Source organism: Lynx canadensis, chromosome B4 (genome assembly GCF_007474595.2).
Source record: "Lynx canadensis isolate LIC74 chromosome B4, mLynCan4.pri.v2, whole genome shotgun sequence".
Taxonomy (NCBI): Eukaryota; Metazoa; Chordata; class Mammalia; order Carnivora; family Felidae; genus Lynx; species Lynx canadensis.
The window spans coordinates 39497243-39520690 of record NC_044309.1 but is presented as its reverse complement, the minus strand read 5'-3'; the positions used below and the strand labels follow the sequence as shown (position 1 = coordinate 39520690).

General features: G+C 37.9%; 1 protein-coding gene across 1 annotated transcript in view; it reads left to right on the top strand.

The window, feature by feature from the left end:
* The window catches only part of AKAP3 (A-kinase anchoring protein 3), a 50069-nt gene that overhangs the window by 15310 nt on the left and 11311 nt on the right, over window positions 1-23448 (top strand). Inside the window, exon 4 of the mRNA XM_032593899.1 lies at window positions 9608-11956. Coding sequence (XP_032449790.1) covers window positions 9608-11956 — 2349 coding nt within the window. The remainder of the gene's footprint in view (window positions 1-9607; window positions 11957-23448) is intronic.

Below are 23448 nucleotides of genomic sequence, written 5' to 3'. Positions count from 1 at the left end.
ACACCCTACTAAAGAATGAGTGGGTCAACCAGGCAATTAGAGAAGAAATCAAAAACTATATGGAAACAAACGAAAATGAAAATACAACAATCCAAACGCTTTGGGATGCAGCGAAGGCAGTCCTGAGAGGAAAATACATTGCAATCCAGGCCTATCTCAAGAAACAAGAAAAATCCCAAATACAAAATCTAACAGCACACCTAAAGGAAATAGAAGCAGAACAGCAAAGACACCCCAAACCCAGCAGAAGAAGAGAAATAATAAAGATCAGAGCAGAAATAAACAATATAGAATCTAAAAAAACTGTAGAGCAGATCAACGAAACCAAGAGTTGGTTTTTTGAAAAAATAAACAAAATTGACAAACCTCTAGCCAGGCTTCTCAAAAAGAAAAGGGAGATGACCCAAATAGATAAAATCATGAATGAAAATGGAATTATTACAACCAATCCCTCAGAGATACAAACAATTATCAGGGAATACTATGAAAAATTATATGCCAACAAATTGGACAACCTGGAAGAAATGGACAAATTCCTAAACACCCACACTCTTCCAAAACTCAATCAGGAGGAAATAGAAAGCTTGAACAGACCCATAACCAGCGAAGAAATTGAATCGGTTATCAAAAATCTCCCAACAAATAAGAGTCCAGGACCAGATGGCTTCCCAGGGGAGTTCTACCAGACGTTTAAAGCAGAAATAATACCTATCCTTCTCAAGCTATTCCCAGAAATAGAAAGGGAAGGAAAACTTCCAGACTCATTCTATGAAGCCAGTATTACTTTGATTCCTAAACCAGACAGAGACCCAGTAAAAAAAGAGAACTACAGGCCAATATCCCTGATGAATATGGATGCAAAAATTCTCAATAAGATACTAGCAAATCGAATTCAATGGCATATAAAAAGAATTATTCACCATGATCAAGTGGGATTCATTCCTGGGATGCAGGGCTGGTTCAACATTCGCAAATTAATCAACGTGATACATCACATTAAGAAAAGAAAAGAGAAGAACCATATGATCCTGTCAATGGATGCAGAAAAGGCCTTTGATAAAATTCAGCACCCTTTCTTAATAAAAACCCTTGAGAAAGTCGGGATAGAAGGAACATACTTAAACATCATAAAAGCCATTTATGAAAAGCCCACAGCTAACATCATCCTCAATGGGGAAAAACTGAGAGCTTTTTCCCTGAGATCAGGAACACGACAGGGATACTCACTCTCATCGCTGTTGTTTAACATAGTGTTGGAAGTTCTAGCATCAGCAATCAGACAACAAAAGGAAATCAAAGGCATCAAAATTGGCAAAGATGAAGTCAAGCTTTCACTTTTTGCAGATGACATGATACTATACATGGAAAATCCGATAGACTCCACCAAAAGTCTGCTAGAACTGACACATGAATTCAGCAAAGTTGCAGGGTACAAAATCAATGTACAGAAATCAGTTGCATTCTTATACAATGAAGCAACAGAAAGACAAATAAAGAAACTGATCCCATTCACAATTGCACCAAGAAGCATAAAATACCTAGGAATAAATCTAACCAAAGATGTAAAAGATCTGTATGCTGAAAACTATAGAAAGCTTATGAAGGTAATTGAAGAAGATATAAAGAAATGGAAAGACATTCCCTGCTCATGGATTGGAAGAATAAATATTGTCAAAATGTCAATACTACCCAAAGCTATCTACACATTCAATGCAATCCCAATCAAAATTGCACCAGCATTCTTCTCGAAACTAGAACAAGCAATCCTAAAATTCACATGGAACCACAAAAGGCCCCGAATAGCCAAAGTAATTTTGAAGAAGAAGACCAAAGCAGGAGGCATCACAATCCCAGACTTTAGCCTCTACTACAAAGCCGTCATCATCAAGACAGCATGGTATTGGCACAAAAACAGACACATAGACCAATGGAATAGAATAGAAACCCCAGAACTAGACCCACAAACGTATGGCCAACTAATCTTTGACAAAGCAGGAAAGAACATCCAATGGAAAAAAGACAGCCTCTTTAACAAATGGTGCTGGGAAAACTGGACAGCAACATGAAGAAGGTTGAAACTAGACCACTTTCTCACACCATTCACAAAAATAAACTCAAAATGGATAAAGGACCTGAATGTGAGACAGGAAACCATCAAAACCCTAGAGGAGAAAGCAGGAAAAGACCTCTCTGACCTCAGCCGTAGCAATCTCTTACTCGACACATCCCCAAAGGCAAGGGAATTAAAAGCAAAAATGAATTACTGGGACCTTATGAAGATAAAAAGCTTCTGCACAGCAAAGGAAACAACCAACAAAACTAAAAGGCAACCAACAGAATGGGAAAAGATATTTGCAAATGACATATCAGACAAAGGGCTAGTCTCCAAAATCTATAAAGAGCTCACCAAACTCCACACCCAAAAAACAAATAACCCAGTGAAGAAATGGGCAGAAAACATGAATAGACACTTCTCTAGAGAAGACATCCGGATGGCCAACAGGCACATGAAAAGATGCTCAACGTCGCTCCTCATCAGGGAAATACATATCAAAACCACACTCAGATATCACCTCACACCAGTCAGAGTGGCCAAAATGAACAAATCAGGAGACTATAGATGCTGGAGAGGATGTGGAGAAACGGGAACCCTCTTGCACTGTTGGTGGGAATGCAAATTGGTGCAGCCACTCTGGAAAACAGTGTGGAGTTTCCTCAGAAAATTAAAAATAGACCTACCCTATGACCCAGCAATAGCACTGCTAGGAATTTACCCAAGGGACACAGGAGTACTGATGCATAGGGGCACTTTTACCGCAATGTTTATAGCAGCACTCTCAACAATAGCCAAATTATGGAAAGAGCCTAAATGTCCATCAACTGATGAATGGATAAAGAAATTGTGGCTTATATACACAATGGAGTACTACAGGGCAATGAGAAAGAACGAAATCTGGCCCTTTGTAGCAACGTGGATGGAACTGGAGAGTGTGATGCTAAGTGAAATAAGCCATAAAGAGAAAGACAGATACCATATGTGTTCACTCTTTTGTGGATCCTGAGAAACTTAACAGAAACCCATGGGGGAGGGGAAGGAAAAAAAAAAGAGGTTAGAGTGGGAGAGAGCCAAAGCATAAGAGACTGTTAAAAACTGAGAACAAACTGAGGGTTGATGGGGGGTGGGAGGGAGGGGAAGGTGGGTGATGGGTATTGAGGAGGGCACCTTTTGGGATGAGCACTGGGTGTTGTATGGAAACCAATTTGACAATAAATTTCATATATTGAAAAAAAAAAAAGAAATGAGCAAGGTATCCAATTAATATCCATGAATTAACTCAATTTAATACCAATGTTTTAAGTTACATTAAAGATGCTGGAAATTTACAATCAAGCCAACATTACCATAAAATATAATAACTGTTGTAATAAAGTTTGTCAGAATAATCATTCAATTTGATTAAACACAAATTTATGGGGCGCCTGGGTGGCGCAGTCGGTTAAGCGTCCGACTTCAGCCAGGTCACGATCTCGCGGTCCGTGAGTTCGAGCCCCGTGTCGGGCTCTGGGCTGATGGCTCAGAGCCTGGAGCCTGTTTCCGATTCTGTGTCTCCCTCTCTGTCTGCCCCTCCCCCATTCATGCTCTGTCTCTCTCTGTCCCAAAAATAAAAATAAAAAAAAAAGTTGAAAAAAAAAGAAAAAAAAATTTAAACACAAATTTATATTTTTCATGATCTTAAACATTAAGTAGAAGTAATATAGCTTATTGGATTTTTATAACCTGTATAAGTTTATGAAGAACATATCAAAGTAAAATAAAAATGCATACTTCCATTATACTTAATACTGAGAAACCATAAAAGACATAGCTGTTTTTATGAATTCAAAATTATTTAATTCAATTTGTTTGTCAAAGATTATCCTAACTTATGTGAACTTAAGCTCCTAAAGTCTTAACCTGATTAAGATTCCTTTATAAGAATACTTTTTCCAATCAGAATAAAGATCCTTTAATTTAAGACTTTATAATCTAATATAGCATCGTGTGGAGTATGAAGATACTACTGCTTACACTTAATGCTCTTTTGAATGACAAATACTGATAGCTTATAGCCTCAATTCTAAACTTGCAGCCATTAGATTCAAATGCCCAGTTTTCAACAAAAATCACAAGGCATACAAAGATACAGAGTAGTGTGGCTCACTCAAAGGAAAAAAAGTAGGTCAACAGAAACTGTGTCTGAAAAAGACCTGATGGCAGGTCCACTGGACAAAGACTATAAAACAGCTGTCTAAAAGATGCCCAAAGAACTAAAAGAAACATGTGGAGAAAACTGAGAAAACAATGTGTGAACAAAATGCAAATATCAAAAAGAGATAGAAAACCTAGAGATAACCTAAAAGAAATTCTGGAGATGAGAAGTATAATAACTGAATTGAAAATTTCACTAAAGGGATTCAAAGGCAGGTTTGAGCAGGCAGAAGAAGGAATCAGAAAACTTGAAAACAGGATAGTGGAAATTATCAACTCTAAGGAACAGAAAGAGAAAAGATTGAAGAAAAGTGAACGGAGCCAAAGGAACCTGTGGGACACCATCAAATAAACAGTACATTGCGGGAGTCCCAGTAGGAGAAGAGAAAGAGAAAGGGCAGAGAGGATATTTGAGGAAATAATGGCTTAAAGCTTTGCAAATATGAAGAAAGACATGAATATAAACATCCAAAAAGTTCAATAAACTCCAAGAAAAATGAACTCAAAGCGACCCATGCTGAGACACATTACAATCAAACTTTAAAAAGACAAAGACAAAAGGAATATCGGTAGAAGTGATGTTTGACATTTCCAGGCCTGGACCACAAAAGTCTCCCATTCAGTTCTCTGTGATCTTGGTATTTCCCCATAAACCTGAAGAATAGATTTTGAGGAAACCATGCAAAAGCAGAGCCTAGGTCCCTGATTCACTGCAAAGAAAGCTTCTCATTGAATGTCCTCTGTAAGCAAAGTGATTGAGAAATAAACCTCTACTTTCTTCTACCACTGACACTTCAGGGGCTATTTGATTTACACCTAGCGTTATCCCAAATACTATACTTTGCATATGTCATTTTGTTGCCACGCCCACCCTGTTATATCTGACTACCAAAATGTTTAAAGGTCCATCTCAAATGCCACTACTTTTTCTAGTCACCCACCCCAAATTATCTGCCCCTTGTGTAACATTAAGCATCTCTCTTTTTATTCTTTTATAACACTGATCACATAGTATTTAGTAATATTTGTGTTCATATTTTGTTTCTACAGTGGACTTTATGCTTCCAGAAGGCAAGATCATATTTGTTTCATCTTTACATGTCCCACAGTTTCTAGTAGAGTGTGTTGTACACAAACACTGTATACATATTGAATTATGCAGATAGTTTGTATTACACATCATCTCCCCTAAATCCCTAAATCATCTCTGCAGTAGAGGGCCATCAAGTTGGTCCTACTGGTGGATAGTTTGTGTATTGGAACCTGATTTTTCCTTTCTTGAATGCTATCTCTCTCTGACTCCACCACCTTTTCTCTGTCCCTTTCTTGGACATGCCTCTGGGCAGCACTCTTTCTTAAAACTTCTTCTTAAAGCTAAATTATGTCCACATAGAATTTCCCACTTTTTACTGATCTTTGGTTCAGAAAAACAATTTTTGTAAGTTTATTTGAGAGAGAGCACGAGTGGGTGAGGGGCAGAGAGACAGAGAGAGAGAGAATCCCAAGCAGGCTCTGCACTGTCAGTACAGAGCCTGACGTGGGGCTTGAACTAACAAACTATAAGATCATGACCTGAGCTGAAATCAAGAGTCAGACACTTAACCAGCTGAGTGACCCAGGTACCCCAGAAAAAAAATGTTAAAAAAAATTCATCACAAAAGCTCAGCAAGTAGCTGAACTCCTACCTGGTCTGATAGGAATGGATCTCCCATAGCTCCTACCTGGTCTGATAGGAATGAATCACAGTACACATCCCTAGCCATACTGTCTTCCAGTAATTCTCTTTTCATCCAGGGCAGTACTTCCCATATATACAGGAAGCCAAGTTTTGGGGTTTTTTTCAATTTTTTTAACATTTATTATTGAGAGACAGAAACAGAGCATGAGCAGGGGAGGGGCAGAGAGAGGAGGAGACACAGAATCTGAAGCAGGGTCCAGGCTCTGAGCTGTCAGCACAGAGCTGGACATGGGGCTCTAATTCACAAACCGTGAGATCATGACCTGAACCGAAGTCAGATGCCTAACCGAGTGAGCCACCCAGGCACCCCAGGAAGTCAAGTTTTATTCCCTAGTACTCCCATAGATGGCTAGCTATGTTTCACTGTATTATCAAGCTTATTGACTTCTCTTAATCTTCTCTTCTCTCTTCTGAAATCTAATCTCAACATGAAATGTTGGAGTAGTATTAATCATATCCACCACCATAAGATTACACAGTTTCGTGCATATTATGCCATTTAATACTAATTGTAACCACATGAGGAAATTATTAAAATTAATAATTTTCATATGATCCAGCAATTCCTTTGTATATCTGAAGGAAACAAAATCACTATTTTTAAGAGATAGCTGCACCCCTGTGTTTATTGCAGCATTATTTACAATAACCAATACATGAAAGCAACCTAACTGTCCATCCATGGATGACTCAATAAAGAAAATACACAACAGAATATTATCCAGCCATAAAAAGAAGGGAGTCTTGCCATTTGCAATAACATGGATGGACCTAGAGGGTATTAAGCTAAGTGAAATAAGTCAGACAGAGAAAGACAAATACCATATGATCTCACTTATATGTAGAATCTTAAAAAAAAAAAAAAAGGGACTCATAGATGCAGAGAACAGGTGGGTGGCTGCCAGAGGTGGGTGGTGTGAGAGTGAGCAAAATGGGTGAAGAGGGTCAAAAGGTATAAACTTCCAACTATAAAATAAATAAATCCTGGGGATTTAATGTATAGCATGGTGACCATAGTTAATAATACTATGTTGTATATCTGAAAGTTGCAAAGAGAGTAGATCTTAAAAGTTCTCGTCACAAGAAAAATATTTTGAACTATGCATGGTGATGAATGTTAACTAGACTTATGGTGGTGATCATTTTGCAATAATGCAAATATTGGATCATTATAATTTGAATCTGAAACTAATATAATGTTATATGTCAATTAAATCTCAATAAAAAATAATGAACTTTCGGCCATGCATCAAAAGTAAACACAGAAACACAAAAATCACATGTGCATAAATCAAAGAGCTCTTCTCCTAAGTGGGCACAAAATTCTTAATTACTTTGAGCTTGAGAGGAGCAAAAAAATACGTTGTCTCTTGCCCAATAGAAAATAAATCTCTATAACAATTATTCCATTAAAGAATCACAAAATGGTTAAGCAATAAAACCAAGTTCTTGATCATTGCTGCCACCAATGGTCATTGGCCATAAAAGAACCAAAATGAAAACCAAAAGCAAAATCAGTACATAGGAAAATTAAAACTAGAAAAAAGAAAATGTCTGCAAAGTTCTGTTGCCACCTTGAATTCATCTCTGGGGTCAAAGAAAAAATGTACCTAGTACACTTCCCTCAATATTCTCTCAAGATGAATCTTTTGGACATCTTGGCAAAGACTTCCAAAACTATTAAAATATCATTTTCAGAGAAGGGTGAATTAATAAGCTTCATATATGTATAGAAATAAACTCACATTAAAGGTTTTCTTTAATCATTAACAAGGAACTGGTGAGGTTCAAAGGAAAATCAAAGAAAAGAACCACATATATGGATCAGGGATATTGAAGTGAAGGTGCAAATGTAAGCAAAACTGACCTTTTCCACAGTGGGGGAGGAAGTCAGTGGAACCTTCTCTGAGAATTAACATGTGTAAATAAGGATTCTATTGAATTTCTATCACTTATCTACAGAGTTGTAAAATAGAGGATCAGAAGATGTGGAAGACTATGCTATAAGATTATGCATAGTTTTCCACTGAAGTACAAAATTTCCCTGAAACAGCTATTATTCAAATTAGGAGAACCATCTAGGAGGACTTTACACCAACTGCCATGGCCCATGGATCCCTTAAACCAGCCCCATAGCAGACTGATACAACTGCTTTTCTCTTCTTTCCAAGTCATTAAAACACAGCCGTGTACTGTAGGTGTGGAGAGCCAATTCTGGAGTCAGAACTGTATTTGGATACTAAACTCCATCATATGGTAGCTCTGAGATACTAGCCAATTTATGTATCTTCTCTAAGCTACAATTTTGTCACCTATGAAACTAGAATAGTAATACATCCAGTGTAGAGCATATATGTAGATTAAGTGAAATAATGTGTGTAAAGCACCTAGTCCAGTGCCCGGAAAACACAAGTATTTAAGAAATAGTATCTAGTAACTATATGACACTTGGTAATTAAAATGACAAATCATTATTTTTTTATGGTTATAAATTATCTCATTTAATCCTCATAATAATACTATGAAGAGTTTGCTGTTATTCCCATTTGACAGATAAGAAACTGGAAACTCAGATAATAAAGTATCCAACTTAAGAAACTTTAATAGAGTTAGTTAAAAACACAACAAAACAAATAACACAAAGGTATGTCAAAAAAGGAAAATGTTTAGATCACTCATATTTCTACCTTTCTGTGGTTACTACTGTGAACCAAATCATTCTTTAAAGATGGGTGATACTTGTAGTCATTCCTAGACAGACATTACTCTATTACACTGCTCCTTTACATTTGATAGTAAATAGGACACTTTCACATATTATTTTAGCCTGTGTCCAAGTGAAAATTATAGATTACAATATGTAAACATATACTATATGTACATGTGCTTATCACAGCTAGTGTGCATTAAAGAATCTGTATTCATTCAAAACCGATAAATTATCCACAGATATTAATTCCTCTATTATAAATTAGATTGTTCACTTAAGTGATATCAAATAGTTCACTGGAAGCCATTTAACATATCAAAATTGTGCTTGTGTACCTGGCAGAGTGATCAATTATGTACAATTGTCCTTGAATTCTCTAATTTTCTGAAGACTATAGTTGTGGTAAGAGACCTAAATAAAAACAGATAAACCATAGGAAATAGCAAGTAATATAAATATAATAAAAACTGGATTCAGTTCCAATGCTAACTCTGTTGTGTAGCTGTTGACTTTTCAGATCTTAAGGATGTATGTTGCTAAAAGCAATATCATGTAGTGGCTGACAGTAGGGACTCAAGAGTCAGACTGCCTAGGTTGGAATTCCTGCTCCATCAGTGATTAGCTGTATAACCTCAGATAAGTAACTAACTGAATCTCTCAGTTCTTCAATTCCCTCCTCTGTAAAATGCAGATAATAAGAGAGCTAACATTTAAGTTCACTGCAAAATAATGTTAAATGAGATAATAGTATTAAAATACTTATAACAGTGCCTGATACATACTAAGTACTCCATAAATGTTGGTTACTTTTATTGTGATGATGCAGCAGTTAAGGCTTGAGAGAGGTGACCATTTTTGTAACTAATCTTTGAGGTTGTTCTGAATGTCCCATATCTTTACTCTGTTATAGTCGGATGAATCCTTGTCTATTTTTAAGGAAGCCTCAACTGATCCTATCAGAGTGCTCAGCTGGCTCCGCAGAGACCTGGAAAAAAGTACAGCAGGGTTCCAAGATGTTAGGTTCAAGCCTGGAGAATCCTCACTTGGCGGGGAAATGAGCAACCCAGGAGGAGACCCCCGCAGTGGTTTTTCTGTGGACTATTACAATACCACCACCAAGGGCAGTCCAGGAAGATTGCATTTTGAGATGATGCACAGAGAAAACCCTGTCCAGGGCCCCAGTGTCCCACTTGGTAATGGGAGTTCAGTAGATGAAGTTTCCTTCTATGCTAATCGCCTCACAAATCTAGTCATAGCCATGGCCCGCAAGGAGATCAATGAGAGGATAGATGGCTCTGAAAACAAATGTGTCCACCAGTCATTGTACATAGGAGATGAGCCCATACCCAACAAAAGCTTGAGTAAGGTGGCATCAGATCTGGTGAACAAGACAGTCTCTGCATGTTCCAAGAATGCTACCTCAGATAAGACTCCTGGCTCTGGTGACAGAGCCTCAGGATTATTACAGAGTCCCCCACATTTGAAATATAAGACCACTCTGAAGATGAAGGAGAGCACCAAAGAAAGCAAGGGTCCAGATGACAAGCCTGCTTCTAAGAAGTCTTTCTTCTATAAGGAGGTGTTTGAATCTCGTAACGCAGGTGATGCCAAAGAGGGTGGAAGGTTATCTGGGGAGAGGAAGATGTTCAGAGGGCAAGAAAGGCCTGATGACTTTACAGCTTCTGTTAGTCAAGGGATAATGACCTATGCTAACAGTGTGGTATCTGATATGATGGTTTCCATCATGAAGACACTGAAGATCCAAGTGAAGGACACAACTATTGCCACCATCCTGCTAAAGAAGGTACTGCTCAAGCATGCAAAAGAGGTCGTCTCAGATCTCATTGACTCCTTCATGAAGAACCTCCACAGTGTCACAGGGACCCTCATGACTGATTCAGATTTTGTCTCAGCTGTGAAAAGAAGTTTATTCTCTCACGGAAGCCAGAAGGCCACAGATATCATGGATGCCATGCTGGGTAAGCTATACACCGTGATGTTTGCAAAGAAACCTCCAGAAATTATCAGGAAAACCAAAGACAAGTCTGAGAGTTACTCCCTTGTCTCCATGAAAGGAATGGGTGACCCTAAAAAACAAAATGTGAACTTTGCATCAATGAAATCTGAAGGTAAATTGAGGGAAAAAATGTACTCTCCCGCATCCAAACCAGAAAAGAAGACTTGTGCCGAAACTCTGGGTGAACACATTATCAAAGAGGGATTGAGCTTTTGGCATAAAAATCAGCAAAAAGAAGGAAAATCTCCGGGTTTCCAACAGGCAACATTTGCAGCTCCCAACAAACAGTATAAGCCTGTACCAGACATTCCCCTGGGATATCCTCTGGATACTTGCAACCTCAGCCCCCCTATGCAATGCCGAGAGAAACCTGAGAATTTTATGTGTGATTCAGACTCCTTGGCCAAGGACCTGATCGTATCAGCCTTACTTCTGATTCAGTACCACCTGGCACAGGGAGGAAGCATGGATGCACAGAGCTTCCTTGAAGCTGCTGGCAGCACCAACCTGCCTGCCAACAAGTCCCCTGAGGTTCCTGATGAGTCCAGCCTTAAGTCTCCTCATATGGGAGGTGACCAAGATGAAGCAGAAAAGAAGGATCTAAAGAGTGTTTTCTTTAACTTTATCCGGAATTTACTTGGTGAGACCATTTTCAAGAGTGACCGTAGCTCTGAACCCAAGGTACCAGAACAGCCAGTTAAGGAAGAATATAACTACCAGTGTGAAAGACCTGTAACCCCTTCTTCCATCAAATTAAGTGAAGGTGATGAGGCTGGTGGTACTTTTGCTGGGCTGACCAAGATGGTTGTTAACCAACTAGATGGCCACATGAATGGGCAGATGGTAGAATATCTGATGGATTCAGTGATGAAGTTATGTCTCATTATTGCCAAGTCCTGTGACTCTCCCTTGGCAGAGCTGGGAGATGATAAGTCTGGGGATGCAAGCAGGCCAACTTCAGCCTTCCCAGATAATTTATATGAGTGTTTACCAGTCAAGGGCACAGGGACAGCAGAGGCTGTCCTGCAGAATGCCTATCAAGCTATCCATAATGAATTGAGAGGTATATCAGGACAGCCCCCTGAAGGGTATGCAGCACCCAAAGTGATTGTCAGCAATCATAACCTAACTGACACAGTTCAGAACAAGCAACTCCAAGCCGTACTTCAGTGGGTAGCCGCCTCTGAACTCAATGTCCCTATTTTGTACTTTGCTGGTGATGATGAAGGAATCCAGGAGAAGGTAAGGAAGTAGAGTCAGAGGAATTTGGAGAGATCTATTAAGGGTTAACTAGGGTTTTAAGTTCTGTTTTCTTTCTGAATGGGAAGGTAGCCACAAGAAGGGTAGAATGGGGACAGCAAGAATTTGAAGATGCCTCTTGGAAGAAATAACGGATAAAGTAAAATTAGATTTTGCCCAATAGGAAACATATCAAATGGGGAAGAGAGGGATAGATCTTATATAATCACATATATAAGTGGGATAAGTTTTATATTCATCACATATCATGTATGTGATATGTCTGTGTGTATGTGTGTGTGTGTGTGTGTGTGTGTGTGTGTATATATATATATATATATATATATACTTTTTCTGCATGTATTGTTGGGAATGCACAGATAAAAAACCTCTAAGAGGTTTAGCAAGAGTCAGATAAAGGTCTGGGCCTCAGGCTGAAGTTTGGATAAGACAGCATATTTTCCAAAGTATGAGAAGGAGCTGCTTGGAGGCATCCCGGGGATGTGTTCAGGGAGTTGGGAGTGGGTTAAAGAATCCAGGCTCATACCCTTTCAAACCTGTGATTATTCTCTCAGCTGATTGTCTAGGAAGTATTGGGGATTTGAAGGGATTCAATAAATAACATCCCTCTTCCCCATACTCTAAGTTCAATTGAGAAGTAAGAGTAAAGAATAAGGCAGATGGGAAACCCAAGTTTTCACTGTTATTACTGGTAAAGGTAAGAGTGCCTTGTGCCTTCGAACTCCTTGCTTCTCCACGTATAGGCCTTGGAACTGCTTACTGAAGAAATGTGTGTGTGTGTGTGTGTGTGTGTGTGTGTGTGTGTGTGTGTGGTAGAACTGGTATATAACAAACACTACAGGCAGACCTCAAAGACATTGTGGGTTCTGTTCCACACCACTGCAATAAAGTCAAATTTTTTTGGTTTCCCAGTGCATATAAAAGTTATGTTTGCATTATAGTGTAGTCTATTAAGTGTGCGCTAGCATTATTTCTTTAAAAAGTACATACTTTAAAAAATGCTTTATTGCTAAAAATGTTAACCATTTTTGAGCTCTTAGCAAGTATAATCACTCATCAAGATCACTACAACAAATATAATAATAATGAAAAAGTTTGAAATATTGCAAAATCACCAAAATATAACACAGAGACAGAGTGAACAAATTCTGTTGGAAAAATGGCACCAATAGATTTGCTTAATGCAGGGTTGTCACAAATTTCACTTTGTTAAAAACACAATATCTGCAAAACACAATAAAGCAAAGTATAATAAAACAAGTATACCTGCATATCTGTTTCAGGTATACAACATTATAATTCAATATCTGGATATACTATAAAGTGATTTTCACCGTAAGTCTAGTTACCATCCATCACCACATGATTCAACTCTTTCACCCATTTCACTCACTCCTAACCCAGTTTCCCTCTGATAACTACCAGTCTGTTTTCTATCTCTATGAGTTTGTTTTTGTTTTGTTTTTTAGATTCAAGATATAAATCTGGAAATCATATAGTATTTGTCTTTCTCTGACTTATTCCACTTAGCATTACACCCTCAAGTTCCACCCTCAAGTTGTCACAACTGGCAAGATTTCCTCCTTTTTTATGGCTGAGTACTGTTACATCACACACACACACACACACACACACACACACACACACACACACACCCCATACCTTCTTTATCCATTTACCCATTGAAGGACACTTGGGTTGTTTCCATATCTTGACTACTGTAAAAAATGCTGCAATGAACATACAGGTGCATATAGCTTTTCAAATTTGTGTTTTTGTATTCTTCAGATAAATACTCAGATGTGGAATTGCTGGATTATAGGGTAGTTCTATTTTTCATTTTTTGAAGAATTTCCATACCACTTGCCACAGTGCCTGTACCAATTTACATTTCCACCAACAGTATGTGAGGATTTCCTTTTCTCCACATCTTCTCCAATTCTTGTTATTTCTTGTCTTTTTTATAATAGCCATTCTAACAGGTATGAAGTGATATTTTATTGCGGTTTTGATTTGCTTTTCCCTGATAATTACTTCAATTAGATATTGAACATCTGTCTTCTTTCAAAAAATATCTATTCAGATCTTCTGCCCCTTTTTTGTTGCATTATTCTTAAAATTTATTGAAATATGGTTGGCATACAATGTTGTATTAGTTTCAGATATACAAAGTAGTAATTTTATAATTCTACACATTACTCAGTGCTCACCACAATAAGTGTAGTCACCATCTTTCACCATACAAGGTTATTACAATGTTACTGACTTCATTCCCCATGCTGGACTTTTCATCTCCATGACTTATTTCTTGTGTAACTAAAACCTTATACCTTTTCATCTCTTTCACCAGTTTTGCCACCCTCCACACTCCTTCCCTCTGGCAACCCCTAGTTTGTTCTCTGTATTTAAGAGTCTGTTTTTGTCTGTTTGTTTATTAATTTGTTTTGTTTTTTAGATTCCATATATAAATGAAATCATGTAATATTTGTCTTTCTCTGACTTATTTTTTAATCAGGTTGCTTGCGTTTTGTTGTTAAGTTGTAGGAGTCATATATTTTGAATATTAACCCCTTATCAGATGTGTAATGTGTAAATATTTTCTCCCATTCAATAGGCTGCCTTTTCATTTTGTTGATGGTTCTATTGTTCTGCAGAAGCTGTTTAGTTTGATGTAGTCCTATTTGTTTTTGCTTTTATTTCCCTTGCCTTTGGAGTCAGACTCAAAAAAATCACTAAGACCAATGTCATGGAGCTTACCACCTGTGTCTTCTTCTAGGAATTTTATGGTTTCAGGTCTTATATTCAAGTATTTAATCCATTTTGAGTTAATTTTTTATATGATGTAAGGTAGTGGCCTAGTTTCATACTTTTGCATGTAGCTGTCCAGTTTGCTGAGCACCATTTATTGAATAAACTGTTCTTTCCTTGTTGCATATTCTAGGCTCCTTTTTGTAAATTAATCGACTATATATGTGTGGGCTTATTTCTGGGCTCTCTATTCTGTTCCATTGACTTATGTGTCTGTTTTTAGTTTGCAAAACCATACTTTTTTGATTAGTATAGCTTTGTAGCACAGTTTAAAATCAGCGAGCATGGTACATTCAGGTTTGTTTTTTCCTTCTCAAGACTGCTTTGGCTATGTGGGGCCTTTTGTGGTTCCTTACAAATTTTAGAATTATTTGTTTTAGTTCTGTGAAAAATGCCACTGGATTTTGATACATATTGCATTGAATCTGTAGATTGTAGTACGGACATTTTAACAATGTTAGTTCTTCCAATCCATGAGCACAGGATACCTTTACATTTATTTGTGTCATCTTCAATTTGTTTTATCAGTGTCTTACAATTTTCATTTCACAGTACTTTCACTTTTGTGGTTAAATTTATTTCTAGGTATTTTATCCTTTTGATGCAATTGTAAATAGGATTGTTTTAATTTCTCTTTTTAGTAATTTGTTATTATTGTATAGAAACAAAACAGGTATCTGTATATTGATTTTTTTTCCTGCAACTTTACTTAATTTCATAAATTAGTTCTGACAGGTTTTTGGTGGTGTCTTTAGGGATATATATATATTCATGTCATCTGTAATTAGAGAGAATTTTGCTTCTTCCTTTCTGATTTGGATGCCCTTCATTTCCTTTTCTTGCTTAATTTCTGTGACTAGGACTCCAATAATATGTTGAATAAAAGTGGCTAGAGCATTCTTGTCTTGTTCCTGATCTCAGAGGAAAAGCTTTCAACTGTTCACCATTGTATGATATTAGCTGTGGCTTTGTCATATAAAGCCTTCATTATATTGACGTAGGTTCCTTCTATACCCACTTTGTTGAGTGCTTTTTATCATAAGTGGGTATTAAATTCTGTCACATGCTTCTTTCTGCATTTATTGAGATGATCATATAATTTTAATCTTTTATTTTGTTAATGTGGTATATCATATTGATTCATTGGTAAATGTTGAGCCATCCTTGCATCCTTGGAATAAATGCCACTTGAGCATGGTGTATGATTCTTCTATTGTAATGTTGAATTTGGTTTGCTAATATTTTGTAGAGGATGTTGTATCTATGTTCATTTAGGGATGTTGGCCTCTGATTTGTTTTTCTGGTGTCCTTATATGGTTTTGGTATCAAGGTAATGCCTGGCCTGTACAATGAGTTTGGAAGTGTTCTCTCCTCTTCAATTTTTTTGGAATAGTTTGAGAAAGACAGGTATTAAATCTTCTTTGAATGTCGTAGAATTCACCAGTGAAGCCATCTGGTCCTGGACTTTTGTTTGTTGAATCAGATTACTGACTCAATCTCCTTGCTAGAAATCGGTCTATTCAGATTTTCTTCATGATCCAGCCTTGAAAGAGTATATGTTTCTAGGAATTTATACATTTCTTCTAGGTTGTCCAATTTTCTTGCATGTAATTTTTCATAGTACACTCTTATAACCCTTGGTATTTCTGTAGTATCAGTTGTAAACTTCTCCTCTTTCATTTCTGATTTTATTTGAGCCCGGTGTGTGTGTCCTTAGATCTGAGGTAAATCTCTTGCAGGCAACAAACAAATGGGTCTTGTGGGTTTTTTAAATCCAATTTCATGATTATTTTCTGTTTTTGTTGTTCCTCTCTGTTCCGTTCTTCTCTTGCTTTCTTCTCTTGTGGTTTGGTGATTTTTTTTTAGCGTTACATTTAGATTTCTTTTTCATTGTCTTATGTGTATCTAGATTATTGCTTTATGGTTACCATAAGGTTTACATATAACATCCTATATTTACAACAGTATATTTAAGTTGATAGCATCTTAAGTTTGAGCACATTTTTAAAATTCTACATTTTTGCACCTCACCTTCCATCTCATTGTTCATTCTCACCATGTTTATCTATTCTTCTCCTGAGTTTGGTGAGCATCTTTCTGACCACTACTTTGAACTCTTTATCAGGTAAATTACTTATCTCCATTTCATTAAGGTCTCTTTTTTGAAGTTTTGTCTTATTCTTTTGTTTGGAATATATTACTCTGTCTTCTCATCTTGTTTAACTCTTTGTTTGTTTCTATGTATTAGGTGAAACAGCTATCTTTCCTAGCCTTGAAGGAGTGGCCTTATATAGGAGATGAAACTTATTATTCAGCTGTACCCTAGCTTTTGGCTGTTTCTCAGATCTTAGTGATTTTCTGATTAGCTTGATTTGTTCTTTTTTTAAATATAATTTATTGTCAAGTTAGCTAACATACAGTATATACAGTGTGCTCTTGGTTTTGGGGGTACATTCCTGTGATTCATCACTTATATACAACACCCAGTGCTCATTCCAACAAGTGCCCTCCTCAATGCCCATCACCCATTTTCTCCTCTCCCCTGCCCCTCCCATCAATCCTCAGTTTGTTCTTTGTATTTAAGAGTCTCTTATAGATTTAATTCCCTCTCTGTTTGCAACTATTTTTTCCCCTTCCGTTCCCCCATATTCTTCTGTTAAGTTTCTCAAGTTCAACAGATGAGTGAAAACATATGATATCTGTCCTTCTCTGACTGACTTATTTCACTTAGCATAATACCCTCCAGTTCCATCCACGTTGTTGCAAATGGGAGGATTTTATTCTTTCTCATTGCCAAGTAGTATTCCATTGTATATATAAACCACATCTTCTTTATCCATTCATCAGTTGGGCTCTTTCCATAATTTGGCTATTGTTGAAATCACTGCTATAAACATTGGAGTACATGTGCCCCTATGAATCAGCACTCCTTTATTCTTTGGATAAATTCCTAGTAGTACTATTGCTGGATCATAGGGTAGTTCTATTTTTAATTTCTTTAGGAACCTCCACACTGTTTCCCAGAGTGACTGCACCAGTTTGCATTCCCACAGTGCAAGAGAGTTCCTGTTTCTCTACATCCTCAGTAACATCTGTTGTTTCCTGAGTTGTTCATTTTAGCCACTCTGACCATTGTGAGGTGGTATCTCAGTGTGGTTTTGATTTGTATTTCCCTGATGATGAGTGATGTTGAGCATCTTTTCATGTGTCTGTTAGCCATCTGAATGTCTTATTTGGAAAAGTGACATTCCATTCTGCCCATTTCCTCATCAGGTTATTTGTTTTTCGGGTGTTGAGTTTGGTAAGTTCTTTGTAGATTTTGGACACTAACCCTTTATCTGATATGTCATTTGCAAATATCTTCTCCTATTCCATCAGTTGCCTTTTAGTTTTGTTGTTTCCTTCCCTGTGCAGAAGCTTTTTATTTTGAAGAGGTCCCAATAGTTCATTTTTGCTTTGATTTGCCTTGCCTTCAGAGACATGTCGAGCAAGAAATTGCTGTGGCTGAGATCAAAGAGATTGTTGCCTGTTTTCTCCTCTAGGGTTTGATGGTTTACTGTCTCACATTTGGGTATTTCATTCATTTTGAATTTATTTTTGTGTGTGGTGTAAGAAAGTGGTCCAGTTTCATTCTTCTGCATGTTGCTTGTCCAGTTCTCTCAGCACCGTTTGCTAAAGAGACTGTTTTCCAATGGATACTCTTTCCTGCTTTGTCAAAGGTTAGTTGTCCATATATTTGTGTGTCCAGTTCTGGTTTCTCTATTATATATGTCTGTTTTTGTGCCAATACCATACTGCCTTGATGATTACAGCTTTGTAGTAGAGGCTAAAGCCCAGCATTGTGATGCCTCTGCTTTGGTTTTCTTTTTCAACATTGCTTTGGCTATTTGGGGTCTTTTGTGGTTCCATACTAATTTTAGGATTGTTTTTTCTAGCTTTGAGAATAATACCAGTGCAGTTTTGATTGGGATTGCATTGAATGTGTAGATTGCTTTGGGTAGTATTGACATTTTATTTTATTTTTAATTTTTTTTAACGTTTATTTATTTTTGAGACAGAGACAGACAGAGCATGAACAGGGGAGGATCAGAGAGAGGGAGACACAGAATCTGAAACAGGCTCCAGGCTCTGAGCTGTCAGCACAGAACCCGACGCGGGGCTTGAACTCACGGACCGCGAGATCATGACCTGAGCTGAAGTCGGCCGCTTAACCGACTGAGCCACCCAGGCGCCCCTTGACATTTTAATAATATTTGTTCTTCCAATCCATTAGCATGGAATGTTTTTCCATTTCTTTGTGTCTTCTTCAATTTCTTTCATAAGTTATCTATAGTTTTCAGCATACAGATATTTTACATCTTTGGTTAGGTTTATTCCTTGTTATTTTATGGTTCTTAGTGCATTGTAAATGGGATCAATTTCTTGGTTTTCTGTTGCTTCATTATTGACGTATAGAAATGCAACCGATTTCTGTGCATTGATTTTTGTATCCTGCAACTTTGCTGAGTTCATGTATCAGTTCTAGTGGCTTTTTGGTGGAGTCTTTTGGGTTTTCCATGTAGAGTATCATGTCATCTGCAAAAAGTGAAAGTTTGACTTCTTTGCCAATTTGGATGGCCTTTATTTTGTCATCCGATTGCTGAAGCTAGGACTTCCAAGACTATGTTAAACAACAGTGGTGAAAGTGGACATCCCTGCCATGTTCCTGATCTCAGAGGGAAAGCTCTCAGTTTTTCCCCATTGAGGATGATATTAGCTGTGGACTTTTCATATATGTCTTTTATGATGTTAAGGTATGTTCCTTCTATCCCGGTTTTCTTGAAGGTTTTTATTAAGAAAGGATGCTGTATTTTGTCAAATGCTTTTTCTGCATCTATTGACAGGATCATATGGTTATTATCCTTTCTTCTATTAATGTGCTGTACACATTGATTGATTTGCAAATATTGAACCAACCTTGTAACCCAGGAATGAATCCCACTTGATCATGGTGAATAATTCTTTTAATACACTTGAATTCAATTTGCTAGTATCTTGTTGAGAATTTTTGCATCTGTGTTCATCAGGAATATTGGCCTGTAACTCTCCTTTTTTGTGGAGTCTCTGTCTAGTTTGGGAATCAAGGTAATGCTGGTTTCATAGAATGAGTCTGGAAGCTTTCCTTCCATTTCCATTTTTTGGAACAGCTTGAGAAGATCAGTATTAACTCTGTTTTAAATGTCTGGTAGAATTCCCCTGGGAAGCCATCTGGCCCAGGTCTCTTATTTGTTGGGAGATTTTTGATAACTGATTCAATTCCTTGGATGATTATGGGTCTGTTTGAATTTTCTATTTCTCCCTGTTTGAGTTTTGGTAGTGTGTGGGTGTCTAGGAATTTGTCCATTTCTTCCAGGTTTTCCAGTTTGTTGGCATGTAATTTTTCATAGTATTCTTTAATAATTGTTTGTATTTCTGTGGTGTTGGTTGTGATCTGTCCTTTTTCATTTGTGATTTTATCTATTTGGATCCTCTCTGTTTTCTTTTTGAGAAGTCTGGCTAGGGATTTATCAACTTTATTTTTTCAAAAAAACAGCTCTTAGATTCATTGATCTGTTCTACTGGTTGGGTTGGGTTTTTTTTTTTTTTTTTGGATTCTATATTGTTTATTTCTGCTCTAATCTTTATTATTTCTCTTCTTCTACTGGTCTTGGAGTTTATTTGCTGTTCTGCTTCTAGTTCCTTTAGGTGTGAAGTTACATTTTATATTTAGGATTTTTCTTGTTTCTTGTGATAGGCCTGGATTGCAATGTATTTTCTTCTTAGGACTCCTTTGCTGCATCCCAAAGCGTTTGGATTGTTGTGTTTTCATTTTAATTTGCTTCCATATATTTTTAAATTTCTTCTCTAATTGCCTGGTTGACCCATTCATTCTTTAGTAGGATGTTCTTTAACCTCCATGCATTTGGAGATTTTCCAAATTTTTTCTTGTGGTTGATCTCAAGTTTCATAGCATTGTGATCTGAAAATATGCACAGTATGATCTCAGTTCTTTTATATTTTTTGAGGGCTGTTTTGTGACCCAGTATGTGATCTATCTTGGAGAATGTTCCATGTGCACTTGAGAAGAATGTGTATTCTGCAGCTTTTGGATGAAAAGTTCTGAGTATATCTGTCAGGTCCATCTGGTCCAGTGTATCATTCAGGGCCATTGTTTCTTTATTGATTTTCTGCCTAGATGATCTGTCCATTGCTCTAAGTGGAGTATTAAAGCCACCTGCAGTTACCAGATTCTTATCAAAAAGATTGTTTATATTTGTGATTAATTGATTTATATATTTGGAAGTCTCCAAGTTGGGGGCATAAAAATTTATAATTGTTAGCTCTTCTTGATGGATAGACCCTGTAATTATGATATAATCCCCTTCTTCATATCTTGTTACAACCTTTAGTTTAGAATCTAGTTTGTCTGATACAAATATGGCTACTCCAGCTTTCTTTTGACTTCCAGTAGCATTATAGATGGTTCTCCATCCCCTCACTTTCAATCTGAAGGTGTCGTTAGGTCTAAAATGGGTCTCCTGTAGACAGCATATAGATGGATCTTTTTTTTTTTTTTATCAATTCTGATACCCTATGTCTTTTGATTAGAGCATTTAGTCTATTTACATTCAGCATTATTATTGAAAGATACGGATTTAATGTCATTGTATTATCTGTAGGTTTCATGCTTGTGGTGGTGTCTCTGGTCCTTTGTAGTCTTTGCAGCATTCCACTTACAATGTCTCCCTTAGGATCTCTTGTAGGGCTGGTTTAGTGGTCATAAACTCCTTTAGTTTTTGTTTGTCTGGGAAATCCTTTATCTCTCCTTCTATTCTGAATGACAGTCTTGCTGGATAAAGGATTCTTGGCGGCGTATTTTTCCTATTCAGCACATTGAATATTTCCTTCCACTCCCTTCTGCCGAGTTTTAGTGGACAGGTCTGCTACTACCCTTGATGTGTCTACCCTTGTAGGTTAAGGCCTGTTTGTCCCTAGCTGCTTTCAGAATTCTCTCTTTATCTTTGTATTTTTCCAGTTGCATTATGATATGCTGTGGAGAAGACCTATTCCTGTTAAATCTGAAGGGAGTTCTCTGTGCCTCCTGGATTTGGATGTCTGCTCCCTTCCCCAGATTAGGGAAGTTCTCAGCTATAATTTGTTCAATAAACCTTCTGCCCCTTTCTCTCTCTCCTTCCTCTTCTGGCACTCTTATCATACAGATATTACTATGTTTCATTGAACTACTTAGTTCTCTAATTTTCCCCTCATGGTCTAGTACTTTCTTATCTCTTTTTCTCAGCTTCATCATTTTCCATAATTTTATCTTCTGCTTCACATATTCTCCCCTCTGCTTCTTCCATCCTTGCTGTCACTGAATCTAGTTTATTTTTTCACCTTATTTGTTTTGCACCTTATTTACAACATTTCTTAATTTATCGTGACTGTTTTTTAGTTCCTTGAACTCTGCAGCAATAGATTCTCTGCTGTCTTCTATGTTTTTTTCAAAACCAGTGATTATTCTTATGGCTATTACTCTAAATTCTTGATCAGATGTATTGTTTATGTCTGTTTTAAGCAATTCTCTAGCTGTCATTTCTTCCTGGAATTTCTTTTCAGAATTCTTCTGTTTCATCATTTTGGCTAGTTTTCTGTCCCTTATGTGTTTTAGTAGCTTGCTATGTGTCCTGTACCTGCAAGCACTACTGTATTAAAGAGGGGTCATGTGATGTCCAGGGCCTGGCCCTTCAGGAGGTGTTTTTGGAGTGTGTTACATGCTAGCTGTTGTTGTGACTCTGGTTGCTTTATCTCCCTACTTGTAGTGGTGGTTTGGACCTTTCACCAGGTGTGCTTTGATTTGTTCATTGACATAACCCTTGGGACCAGTGGCTGACCTAGTCTGGACGAGGGGCCGTCTGGTTCAGTCAGTGTCAATCTTGCTCTGGTGGCTACACAGTTACCAGGCATGGATGGGTGTGGTGTGGCATAGGCATGTCCCACCTCCACTGTGGGCCCCTTGTCCATTCCCTGAAATCCCACCTTGTTGGTGATGGGGAGAAAAATGGCAAAACCCCATTCTCTCCTCCCCAGACTGGGTGTCCCAAACCACTCTGTTCAGACCATCTTTACAGTGCCATGCAGGCATAAGCAGGCCAGTTTGTTCTGCTCCACAGTCTCCTGTGCCCCCCAGGTGCTCGGCTGGGATTCAAACCCCAATGTATTAAAGGATCTTTCTCTGCACACCCTGGTTTCAGGGAAGTAGTACTCCAGCCAGCCAGCCAACAAAGGGCCTCTAGCTCCTCACAGTGCCACGTGTGTGTGAGCGGGCTGTTTTGTTCCAGTCCGCAGTCTCCTGTACCTCCCAGGTGCTCGGCTTGGATTCAAACCCCAGTGTCTTAAAGGATCCCACTCTGCAGGCCCCAGTTCCAGGGTAGTGCCACTCCACTCAGCCAGCCAACAAAGGCCTCTGGTTGGCGGGCACCTGCAGGGTCTTTTGTCCTTGGAATGGCTCTGTGCCTTCTTCCCACAGCACTCAAGGGAGGGAATTGCTTTCTCTGACTGCAGACTGCACCTCTGAGCTAGTTACCAAGCCTGGGACTGGCTCCCCTCCTCCCCAGGTGCATGAACAGGGCAGCTGGCCCCAGTCCAGA